The 12968-nt window shown below is 36.6% G+C and overlaps 1 protein-coding gene across 3 annotated transcripts; it reads right to left on the reverse strand.

Annotated features, from left to right (window-relative positions):
* Window positions 1–282: 282 nt before the first annotated feature.
* LOC149835548 (vacuolar-sorting receptor 3-like) lies at window positions 283–11510 on the reverse strand. Of its 3 annotated transcripts, none has more exons than XM_090008574.1 (13): window positions 10906–11510; window positions 6122–6814; window positions 5893–5981; window positions 5377–5446; window positions 5098–5181; window positions 4915–4991; window positions 4758–4839; window positions 2341–2423; window positions 2193–2256; window positions 1805–1933; window positions 1526–1635; window positions 863–971; window positions 283–742 (listed from the first exon to the last, which is right to left on the reverse strand). In XM_090008574.1, exons 1-12 carry the CDS (start codon window positions 11207–11209, stop codon window positions 873–875), a joined length of 1884 nt encoding a protein of 627 aa, XP_089864700.1. In that variant the 5' UTR covers window positions 11210–11510; the 3' UTR covers window positions 283–742; window positions 863–872. The 3 variants fall into 3 exon arrangements, with proteins under 3 accessions (XP_089864700.1, XP_089864699.1, XP_089864701.1); XM_090008573.1 differs by having other exon boundaries at window positions 283–754; window positions 10906–11508; XM_090008575.1 differs by having other exon boundaries at window positions 660–794; window positions 10906–11508.
* Window positions 11511–12968: the final 1458 nt, after the last annotated feature.

Genomic DNA, 12968 nt, shown 5'->3' on the forward strand with positions numbered 1-12968 from the left:
TATTAATTGCTTAGATGCATATTGATATTTTCATTCAAAATTAGAAATCATTAATCACTTATAATTCTAAAACCAAGTTTATTTAGAAGACTGGACAAACTCAAAGAAGTCACCAAGCCAATCAGCTTGAATTGTCTGCCAACCAACTGGGTGGTTGACATAAACTGCCAAGTCGAAAACACAGTCCACACAGGCACATACCCGGGAGTCAGGAGCACTCCATTTATATTGATATTTGATACTGAATAGCTGAACAATTAATAGAAAGCAAAAATCAAAAGGTAACTCAAAAGTAGCACCACTTCAAAAAGAATACAACAATAGGTCACACCAGCAACTTAGAATCCCATTGAAGCAAACTCAACAATGACCTTGGATCTGTAAGATTCCAAAGTTAAGAAACACAACCTAAGAGACAAGTTAAAATTCCAGTTTACAGATATTGAGGCTTTGGTCTCAGTCACCCAGATGTGGAAGAATAAAACCAACACGAGCACCCTTCTTGCCATCATTGCCTACTTTTTGTTGCTACCGTCATGGTTTGTCAAATTTTGCATTTAAGCAGTATCATTGTGCACATCTACAGTTAAATAGAACATTAAAAGAACATTGCACACAACTCATCTTCCTCTTGGGATGGATGATTTTGCAACCATGTAGACGATGGTAAGACATTGCCTCCATATCTTCCTAATCCATCCTCTTGAAAACCAAGACAGCAAGAAGCTCCTTAACCCAGCAACTATTTACAACACTGGAACACCATTAGTGAAAGAACTCTGTTCCTTCAGTTCCTTCAATTGAAACCGAATGGATCAAGATAGATAACATTTTCAAGCTTTTCTAGGAATCAGATCAGTACCGGTTTCATCTCATGTATGCTCTTCATGGGCATGACTTGGGACCTCTGTTTGGCTATCAAGTGGCATGTATTGAGCCATAATTGCCCTGATTTCCGAGTCCATGTATGACTGCAAGAATTAAAACAGAGAATGTAATTAGGCATGCAGTGCATGTTAGACATTCATATCTAAGACCGAGAGTATTTACATGGCATAAATAGGGTGTGAACTTATTGAAGCACCTTTTTTTTTAATGAACAAAAGGTAACCAAAATAAGCATGCACATATAACGATTTAGTGATTTTGTTTGTCCAGACAACTTTATGAACATTATGAAGTTGAAACTAGCATGAAGTTATTGACATTTTAGAACCACAAACTGGAAAAAAAAGAACAGATCATCTTTCAAATTTCAGGACTTCACTCAAGTTCTGGAAGAGAAGTGAGAAGCTTCTATAAGAGAGAGAAAGAGAGAGAGAGAGAGAGATGATCTGCTGCTGAAAGGGAGAAAAAAATCAGACTTGACATCAAGTACTGAAAAATCATTTGGTAAATACAGATTGTGTAATGTGTAAACCACCCAAAATAATTCGTTAAAACATTGTAGTCCATGCTATAGCAGAATACCTGACAGACAAAAGTATAGTAAATGACTTATAATTGGAGAGTGTAACGATCATACCCTCAATCTATATTTATAGACAATATATGCACCTACAGCAGCCACAGCCAAACCTATTAAAATCACCCAAACAGCTGCCCATATGGTCTTTGCTTCTTGAGCCCTCTTACCTGTACATGTGAAATTCACAGAACAGGAAAGTTAGAACATGCCAAGGAGGTCCACCCAAAGTCAACGTAGACAAAGAAGAACACATGAAATCGATGGGCATTCACTGATCTGTCTCCCAGGGAAAAGACAAACCAAATCACCGGCAAAGAACGGAATCAGAGCACATACTTATGCAGGTATCATGGTCCCTGATGTACAGGAGATCCCCACTGCAATGGCACTCAAAGCTGCCCCACGTATTCTTGCAAATGCATTCTGGACACTGGCAAGCTGTCTTTTCTTTGCATTCATCAATATCTGACAGAAAAAAAATGTGCAAGTAAAAACGTACTTTCCATAAGGCTAGGCTTTTTAGGTGCGTGTAGGTTACTTGGAGTAAAAGGGAGTACTTTCTAATTGTTTTTAGTAGATTTTTAAGACAACCGAATCCTAAATTCCTAAATTGCCAGGCTGACAAGTGTAATGCAAATTTTGGCAGGCAATGGAGCGATCAGGAACTTAATTTGGATGGGAAAAACAAGGTAGTCAGAAATATAAAATGAAAATAAGATCAAACCTTCACATTTCTTGACACCGTCACCCCTGAATCCAGGAGGACAATGGCAACCACTAGTTTGGTCCTGTATATAGCAAAGAAAGGATCAGAAAGTGTGATGGAAAGAAAAAAAAAGAATAGTGCAAGGATGTTGGTTTATAAAACTCACTGAACAAGCAGACATGGTTAATCCATCTTGAATGTCATGCCAACAACCTCCATTATTGAATTTGCATTGTCCTGGACCATTTGCTGCACAGCGAATATATATCGACATAAGAACTAGGGTAGTGTAAAGAATCACTGCCATCATCAAGCCTTGTACCATCTATATTTCTGATAGAGTAATTCCATGTGTTATATTTCATGTTCTCATGTTGGGAAAAAGAACATTGACATTGATAGTACGTGAATAAGCTAAGAAATTCATTGGAACAATGGATATAAATATTCTTTTAAGCTCACCAAGTTCATAATTTGTTAATAGCCATGTGAACTTTAAAAAATGTCATATATCATAACTAATGCAGAAAAATAGGAATTTAAATTGAAAATTTAACAAAAATATAACAAGAAAATAGTAAACAATATTAAACAAATAATATGCAGTAAACAAGATTTATATGCCTTTCCATTTTTTATAATACATATTTTTATAACTTATACAAATAATGCACGAAAGGTATAAAATCCTTTCATGTTTCATAATGCATTTTTATAATATTCTGAGGATATATAATTTCTTTTTATGCCAATATTGGCTTATATCTATTAAATATGTAGTAGAAATATGCTTATTTACAAAAATTGCATCTAATGTTACCTTTCTTAAAATAGTAAGTGTAAATATAAACTTCGTATTTCAAAGTTTCAAACATGTCCCAAGAGAGGTGGCAGAACATTTTGCATTTGAGGTTTCTTTCACCATAGTGGGCCCTTCAAAATGGTTGTATCTACGGAGAAGGTACAGTGACTTGGAAGTCCAACACCACCTAGTGTACTGCCATACGTCGACAATCCAAGGTATAAAGGAAAGGGAGTGATTACCAGGAGTACACTAGCAGTCTAGCAACTAGTGAGGAGAAGATAAGTGTTTGAGGAGCTACTTCTTGCAAGTATCTTAACATAATAAGAGAACACACAGACTAACACAATATATGCTTCATTATGGCTCTTATGCAAGTACATAAACAAGCATACTTCTGGGCAAGAGGGGGAATTACCTGGGTTAGAAATCTTACCAGAATTATTGAAACAACAAGAGAGAAATCAAGAAAAAATGTGGTCCCTATTAGAATTATCTAACTGTTTTTTAATTAAATTAAAAGATATGCCACAATTTTGTGCATGACACAGGTTGTTACGGGCCTATTTCCTTCAATAGGTCAGCGTGGTGCGACGGTCCTTCCTCACTGCCGCAAGCCTACTTATCGCTCGCTTGCTGGTCGCGGAAGCTTGTAATCAAAGTGCAAGAGAGAATAGAGGGAGAAGAATTGCAATCACAACGAGGGTGAACAAAAGAAAGCTCAATGCATTTGATTCATTCACAATTTAGCCAGTAGGCCTCTTACAGTTCAAGTATACGGGCTGCCCCTTCGGGGTATTGATTAACCTGAACTGAGCAGCTTACATCAGACTCAACCAGTGTTGTGAAAAGTGTTGAGGCGTAGCGAGGCGCTCCACCAAAATTTGAGGCGAGGCATAAAGCGTAAGCCTCAAATTTTTTTTAAACTTAAAAAAACTATAAAAAATATCTAAAATTATAAATAAATAAAAAATGCTTTATTGATGAAGCAACAACCAACAAGAAATAAAAAATCTCAAATAAATACTGAAAAAATATGAAATTAACATATAATCCAATGAATTCAGATTCATATTCAATAAGATTTAACATATATAACTTGGAAACTAAGAGTATACAACTTCTTTTCTCCTTCTAATCTCTACTACAAAAATAATAAAATTTTCCAAGTCATACAAGATTTATACAATCTCGATATTGTACTTGCCAAACAATTCAAAGAGCATGGTGCTTAAACTTTTAAATGAACAAAAAAGTTATTTCAGCGTCATGCTTATGAGTCCAGGAAATATTAAAGAGTATACAACTTTTTTTGTCTTGAATAACTCTGTTTCAAGTGAACTTGAAATCCTGTAATATGTGAGCAGTGAATGCAAAATTAAAGATTGCTAATAGGGTGCTTCGACCCACCAACTTTATTACTAATGCTGCTGAATTCACCTTCTGGGAAAAAAGTGCTCGAGCTGTTGAAACCATAAAAAGAAAACATCATACTACCTCTGCCACTAAGGTTATCTTGAAAGAAAATATTGTCGTGGTATTAAAAAAAGTGCCAGATAATTTGTGATGCAAGGCTCCAAAATCTTTTTGGGAAGGCTCGTGTTGGGCATTTTGAAATGTTAAACTTATCGAGTGACACTCACGCTACCTAAAAATAAACATTTTTATCAAATAGATGTATTCAATGTTGTGCTAGTGAATAAAAAAAATACCTTCCAAAAAGCTATAAACATTTACATCAAATAGATGGACTCAATTTTGTGCTACTGAATAAAGAATACCTTCACAAGAGCTATAACCATCTCCCTTAAACTGCACACCTTGAACCAGCGGACACTCGCACACTCTCCCACGGAATGTATCCTAACAAATGAATAAATAATCAAGCAGGCACAAGAACAGCCAAACCATGTTCAAGATCCAAGGTTTCAACCATACCTTGCACGCAGTGACATTTAAAGCCTTGTCTTCCCAGCAACCACCATTGTTGTTCAAACACTCATTTGTCTCTATGTCTATTAACAAGAACAAAACTAAATCAGACACTAAAACAGTAATACAACGTCAACAAACTAGAAAATGTCTCTAAGTAGAAAAAGGATTGCTACTAGGAAGCATCACCAGAACTCAGGCAGACAGGGGGGTCAGTTGTTTCCTGAAAACCAGCACAGATAGCCTTTAGAACAGCACCCTTATCCAACTTCCCTGCAGCCATAATTATAAGTATTTGAAATAAGTGAGAGGATTGGTCAAATAAGACGGTGGGACTAGTTAGAGTCGCATTATCTTAAGTTCTTAACCAAGTATCTCGGGTTTGAACCCAAATGGGGCAGCCCTAGCTTGACCATCAAAGGAATAACAACTGGGAGGATGAACACAAAGACATGCTGAACTACAAACCTCGATATTGGCGATTATTCACTACAAGCGTAGGAAGTATTGTTACATCACCCCTAGATCCTTTTCCAATCTATATATGACAAAAAACAAAAAGAACAAAAAGAAGGAAAAGATCCTGTCAGTGTACCATGAAGTAGAATAAACAGAACAAACTATGAAGACCATGATCAAAGGATTTTCTCAAGAAAAGAAAAACTCACATACTCATCCTGAAAACATTTATTCTTGTGTATGAAATCATCCTAACAATTCAATGCAATATGTCACATGGGTGCGGGTGCGGGTGCGGGTGCGGGGGTGCAGCACTTTCAAAAAACTTGGGTGCGGGGGTGCAGCAAAAATATAAAAAATTATATATATAAAGTCCAAAAGTTGGACATAAATGACTCTGGGTGCGTTGACTGCACCCATGGTCAGGTTGACCGCATCGGGTGCGGGTGCGGGTCCGGCACCTAGTTGAAGAGTCCCTGTGACATTATGCATGTGAAAATAATTAGAAGAAAATGTAAATCCTACTTGTGTATCTTGCTCTGCCTTCAGAACAGGATTCTCAGCATCCACATCTGGGTCTCCCATACAGTCTTCTATCTTCCTGTGATCAAGTCCTATCCAGAGGAAATTGAAGGAGAAATTTTTTCAATGGGACGTTAAAAGGATCAACATAATAGAACAAAGTAAACATTGACTCAATCTCTTCAGTTTCCTAGTTTCTCATATAGAATTTAAATGATGTAAGTGAACCCACCAAGAGATTTAATCACAGTGTCAGCACATTCCTTGTTGTACTTCTTTGCTTTCATTGGACATCTAATTTGAAAATCAGTAACATAGTCCCACCAGACCCATGGTTTTTTTATTTCGTTTGCAACCTTAAATACACAAAGCTGCCTTAGATTTTCAATCACCACATCTTTTCCATTATAGCCCAGGCTAAAATCCTGCTCAGGGTCAGGTGCACAGTACCTCCCATGGTTGATGCACTGAGACTTACATTGCTTACTCACAGTGAATGCTTTAGGGCAGTACCAAGTTATGTAATGGGGTGTAAACTGACTATAACCACCTTTCTCAAGAATTTGTGCTGCACCTTTAAAATCCTTGATAAATCCCATCAGCATGTCACATTTAGGACCACATTCATCATTGCTATTTGTCCATAGCTCATATTCCACACGGTCATCTGGATGCGGGACAGCCTCTCTCCAGTCAAGATTTACATTGACCATTTCACCATTTCTGATGGCTTTCTTCAAATCATTACTAAATGCTTTAGTAATAAGAGCAGATGGAATTGTTATGTTCACAATATACTTTAGTGTTGCATCATCCTCTCGCGGTGAGTCCATGGTTATTAAGGGTTCATCTGTGTCATCTGCAACCAATACTGCTGCAGCTCCAGCATTTTGAGCATTCCAAACCTTTAATGCAAAAAAGCAATCTGCACAATTTTAAAAGTTGAATAACGAATTAGCTTCTCTCTTATAGGTTACCCATTTAAAGTTTAAACCTTTTCAGATAAAAACTATTGGAAAACCTGAAATTTCTGCAATTAACGGAAAACAAATGCTAACTTTGCTGACCCCATGTGTGGATAAGGTCTGATGAGGAGGAGGAGGAGGTTTGACTAGTTTAGTTAAAAATTCAAAAATTATGTTACATGATATTCATAATTTTATATTACTGATCTTGTGAAAAATAAGCATGTACAGTTGCACAGTTAATAATAGTTATACAATTTTTACAGCTCAACTGTTAAAGCTTTGTGAGAAATGTCAAAAATAAGTCAGACAACTGTGCATGCATTGACACTCATCAACTGCTTACAGAAAGAGAAAATGTTTAAACCAGAAACAAGTAAATAACAAATTCAAGAAATAGTGAAATTGCCAGACAGAATTTCTGATAGAAGTACTTAAATCTTCTGAACAAGGGTTCCCTCAAAATCAGTTACAGGCTAATCAATTAGAAGGTATAGGATCACACTTCCTTAATCAAGCATCCAAATGTTCTGGATGTGGAGCCGAAGAAAGATTTTGAAGGATTCAATGGCTCTTACTCAAAAGTAAAAGGACAAAAATATAAAAAAGAAAAGAAAAAAAGATAAATCTGCCCCTAATCGGCAGTACTTATTACATGAGAACAAAAAGACCAAAATGCCCCTAGAGGGCATTACCTATTACATGCCAAAAAAGAGAGTGTATATATATATATAACAGTTACCTGTGATATTCATATAATGTACTGCTGTACAATAAACACAATTATATGCCAACACAGACCAAACACTATCACCAACACCCTGAAGTACCAATGTCGACACGAGCACACTATAAAATTCTAAGAATACATGCCACGTGGGAAATGACACAATAAAATTACACAGCAACAGCAAAGTTAGTCATAGAAAAGCATATTCATTTTGGACTTCATGCAGAGACAAATTAACTAGATGCTTCATGACATTGTGATATTAAACATTCAAGAAATTGTGAATAGGGCAAAGAAAGGTACAGAATTATGTAAAAGACATACAAGTGTCGAACTTGATGAGAGTGTATACCTATGTCACATGCTTAGTTGTCAAAGGTGGCGCCTAGGCGACCTAGGCGCAGCCCCACCGCCTGGGCAACCAGGTTTAGGCAGTGGGGCCCTATTTTACCGCCTAGGCTTTTTTTTTTTTTTGAAGTTGACATATCATTTGTTTTCTTCTTTGAGGAGGAGAAGAAGAAGGAGAAGACATGTTATTTGTCTATTGCTAGTATTATATCTATTGTTGAGAAGATGAAGAAGAAGAAGAAAAAGACATTATTTGTTTATTGCTTGTATTATGTCTATTGTTGAGAAGAAGAAGAAAACATTATTTGTCTATTGCTTGTATTATGTCTATTATTGTTAATTTTTTTGTATACATGATTTTATTTTTTGTGTATTGTTTATTCACATTGTTAGTTGTATGGTTTGTTTATTCAATTGCTAATTTATTCTTAATTTGTTTGAGTTGGTTAAGATTATGTAATATAATTGTTTTACAGTGTCCAATGACATATTATTTGTCTATTGCTTATTGTTGATTGATTTTATATTGTATATATGTTTTTTATTATGTTTTTTTAAAAAAATTTATTTGGGGTACCACCTAGGCTTCGTCTAGCACCTATGACAACTAAGGTCACATGGATACGGATGCGGAAATGACACAAGTTTGGATCATACAAATGCCAATTTCCATAAAACAGAATTTAGGGATATGGTTATATATATCAAAATTTTCAAACTTTTTTTGTTGATCAGGACCTATAGATATGATCTACAAGCATTATTTAGTAGAAAACAAGTTTCGGATCTGATTATGGCATACAAGTAGGTTTGTTAAGATCTTCAAAAAACAACGGCTCACAATGTACCAAAATTTCATGACTTAAAAAATACTATTTTTATGTCCAAAAAACATGATTCAAAGCATGATTCCTATCAAATAAACTATGTTGAATACATCTATAATGCAACCTACAACTATGACTTCTAGTATGTGGGAGTAGGTATATATATAGGAACAATGTTTATGTTGTTGATGATAGTGTCAGACTTTATTTAAGTGGTCTGGTTGGAGGCACAAATTTTATCCACATTGGAGTCCTTTTTTTTAGTTTTAATTCTATAGTGTTTGACCAACTGTTTGGCCTAAATGAGTCAAATATGGTTATAGACAAAAAAAAAGGTAGGCATTTATGAGAGTCTTAGTCAAATAATATTTCTCTGGTTGAGACAAAAATCGGTTGGATATGGTCAAACTGTGCTGGATATGGTTTGACCGCATCCTGTCCGTATCTGAACCATTTCTGTTTGGCACGGGTACAGTGGCCAAAAGGGTGTACGCCTGTGACATAGGTGCATACTGGTAGAGAAAGACCCAGTAGACTAGTAATCCCTAAGTTTGTCACCAAGTGATACCGTACAAGCTTCTACATGCATGGCTACCCCTCAAAGGAATTTAACCAAGTGAAAAAGCTTTGGCTAGTCAAAGGAAAAAGGCAAGGTAGCCAGGAATCAACAATTGGTGATACCGAAGGACCAAGCATTAAATGAAAGTTAAAATTAAAAAAAGAAAAAAGAGAAAGGATGGATATGTTCTGATATGGAACGTCATAAAGAGATGAGCAACCAAGTTAACAAAGCTTTACATATGGCTGGGTGCTACCAAAGTATATCCCTGCTGGTTCGTACTGGAAGGACAAAGAGATTCAGAAGTCACCTTTCTTTTAGAAAGAAAATAACAATTTTTTTTCACAGGTTTTCTAAAAGAAAAAATTTATTGTTGACACATAGAAGTTACAAGAAGTAATTTTGAGAAAAAAACAAGTCACCTACTTGATCCAGGAAATATAAAGGTTCGAACAAGTACATCTGTTTGAAGTTGCACTGAATTTTTTAGGAAACTCACAGAAATTTGGTAATAAGTTGATAACTTTCTAGTAAAAGAAGTGGTGAGGTATCCATGACCTGATCTAGAAAGCATTCAAGTGCATCACCAAGGAAACCTCTTGTGAAAAAAAATCAATGAGGAGAATACAAAAACAGTAGGATCTAATCAGGTAAAAATGAGAAATTCAACCCATTAATACTGATATAAGGAAGCAAGATTGATGGACTCCAATTTGGTTGTTGATTTCATTTCATACAGAAAGATGAATGCCTTTAAAGGACAAGAAAATTTCATAGAGATCCAAATGATAAATTTTCATATGAGCCAGCAAGCTACAAAAGATCACTGGTACAAAATAGAAGCGTCGCCACAGGGTGTACTTGATTGCGTCGATTTTCCTATCCTTATCTATTTATCAGTAAAACGTAACTTTTAATAATACAAGGGAAAAAAGAGTTCAGCGAGATATAGAAATATTAAAGCCTAAATAAAAAAAATGATGAAACAGATGCTCGTTTTACTGTTGTGATTCAAAGCTAACTTCCCTAAAACAGAAAAACCAGATAATAATAAAATAAGAAATTCAAGCTAACAATGAAAGGTTGTCAGTTATTGATCTATACTTGACCAAGAGCAAACATGTAAGAAATAATTTTCCTTCTTTTTTATTTTAGTCGGTGGTTTGGGGAGGGAGGCAGCGGCAAGCCTGCGATTTGCAATAATCAGTTATCAAGAAATTTTGCAGCACCTCCAACAGAAACTATTCTGAGTGATTATCCCTACCATCAGTTCTGTGAGACTAGACTAAGATTTCCCAACGAAATTCTCCTAGATGAAATAAACTTATAGGAATAAGACAATTGTACTGTATGCATCTCACCCTACTTGAAAAAATCAACTTTTGAAATCAAAGGCAAACACTTAAACAAACTTCAAATCAGATTAGAAAACAGAATCAGCGATACCCATCACATCAATTACTTGGTATATGAAAGCCTATTGATTGCCAAAGAAATACAAAAGAAACAAACTGAGATCAAGAGAAAAAAAGTAAACACTTCGCATTACATAATCACTAAATGATAATTTATAATAATCAACAATACCTCCACGGTCAACCAATACAAAATTGGGGAGAGCGCCAAGCTTGGACTTGAAAGAGAGCCCAGACTGATCAAACCCTTTGCATCCCTTGCTATCCTCCTTCGGGTAAACAACCGTTCCGGCCATACTTCCACCATACTGAGGCACTCCAAAATTCCCAATAGCGCTATCATAAGTCCCTTTGATACCATCCGGAGATGTCACGGTGAGACTATTTTTCTCCACCACAAACTTCCCCACAACAAGACCCTTCAACCCCACAACGGAAACCCACAAGATGAAACCCAAGAGTTTCCTCATCCCCATCTAGAGAACACTAGAAATGATGAGGATGGGAATCGAGATTCGCGAGATTTAGTGGCTTTTACGAAGTGGGTACTCGATAAGATCTCGTTTTGTGAAGGATAAAGGGCTGCCCATCAGAGCAGAAGCCGCAGGATTGCAGGTTCTGAGACGGATGGTGTGCTTTTTTGTGCCTTCGGAGCAAAGAAAAAGAGGATTTTGGAGACCTCCACGCTACAGGGAGAGCAGAGTTTTTCTCTTTCTGGGGAAAAAGCAGATCGGCTTTTTCACCGTTGGGGATTGATCCAAGGTGCAAATTCAGTGACTGATATTTCTGGGGGTCTACCCTTATGGTGGTGGTAGTGTTCGTTTCCCGTTGGGAGCGGACCAAGTTTTTACTTGTATGATACGGCTTTTGGTTTGTGTTTGTGGACCCTTTGTTGAATGTTGATGAGTAAAGACCGGACATGTCTACAAGTTGTGCCTTTGAATGTCCAAGGCCTCTTGGTTACCATCCATCTTAAAAATGAACGGCCATCAGAACCCATCAAAAAAGAGTGGTCATTCATCTTCTAGGCGAATGGCATCAATAGTTTAAAATTTGTCCAAAACTTGAAGCACTTGGGAGGTGGTGGATGCCGTTCATTTTCATGATGGGCGGCTTACGAGTCCAAGGCCCTTGGACTGATCTGCTCTCTTTGAATTTAGGAGTGTCAAGATGTCGAATTTCCATCCAAATAAGTGGGTTCAGACCCGGATCCGATTAAGAGTTGTCAGTAGCATACCCGATCCAGATTTGATTGAACTTTTCATAAAAAAACGTATCCAGATCCAATAAAGACCACATCAATCAGACCCGTCCATACCCAGTAAAATAATATTTTGTAAGTTTTTTACATTGGAAAAATTACAGATCTTAATAGAAACTTGGGTTGGATCCGAGTTTGGTATAAAATTTCATAAATCATACCTGGCCTGTTTAACAATCTGACCTCATGGGTCCAAACCCTGACCCCACCAGATATGGGTCGAGATCGGGTCATACTTAAACCATTGACGGCAGTCATTAACTGAACTTGGTCTCATTGGCCTTGTCTATAAATGCAAAGTCAATGTGAAAACTCCTTTTCTTAGGTCAGTAAATAAGTGCCCATAAAAGCTCCCCTTATCTGGAAGGGGACGCTTGAGAACATCACCAAGTTGACAAGACAGTCACAAATTCGAAACCCATTGAAGCTGTCCCTTGCTGCAATGTGGAAGCTAGGTGTACTCTCATGGTCTGAGGAGTAGGGATGTAAACCCGACCCAAATCTGAATCCATTAAGCGGGTTTGGTACTAAGTTTTGCATTCAAACCCGAACTTGAATCTAACTAAAACCCAAATCTGACTAAAAACTTGACCCGATTAAGTGTAAATACTGGGTTTTAAGCTAGTCTGATCTGGGTTTGGTTTTATCTCTTTCTATCAGAATCCAAATCCGACTCTGGACCCCATTAAGTCTGACTTGGTAATGCCTAGAGCCAACCTGAATCCGAACAGTTTACATTCCTGCATAGAGGACCTCAAAGGTTTTATCACATAGGCCAGCCAATGTACGGCAAGTGATATGGTTTTTTCTTTTGCCTAGTAAAAAAAAATGGTCAATGGGTTGGATTTGTCATTGATACACGACCAAGTCCAAAACTGAAAATTTATCTATGGATATTAAAAACAATTGTACAAAAAATATGAGATGTTTTTCAAAATGCTCTACAATTTCTATTATTCTCTTTATGTTCAAAA

This window comes from Nuphar pumila, chromosome 6 (assembly GCF_984573655.1).
Source record: "Nuphar pumila chromosome 6, dmNupPumi1.hap1.1, whole genome shotgun sequence".
Lineage (NCBI taxonomy): Eukaryota > Viridiplantae > Streptophyta > Magnoliopsida > Nymphaeales > Nymphaeaceae > Nuphar > Nuphar pumila.

What these genes read in the sequence shown, in the direction of transcription:
- LOC149835548 (XM_090008574.1), bottom strand. Translation starts at nt 11,209, where the DNA reads ATGGGGATGAGGAAACTCTTGGGTTTCATCTTGTGGGTTTCCGTTGTG. An exon ending in GAATAATCGCCAATATCGAG is followed by an intron (nt 5,182 to 5,376) that starts GTTTGTAGTTCA and finishes TTATGGCTGCAG; the next exon opens with GGAAGTTGGATAAGGGTGCT. An exon ending in CGGTGTCAAGAAATGTGAAG is followed by an intron (nt 1,934 to 2,192) that starts GTTTGATCTTAT and finishes TTTTTCTGTCAG; the next exon opens with ATATTGATGAATGCAAAGAA.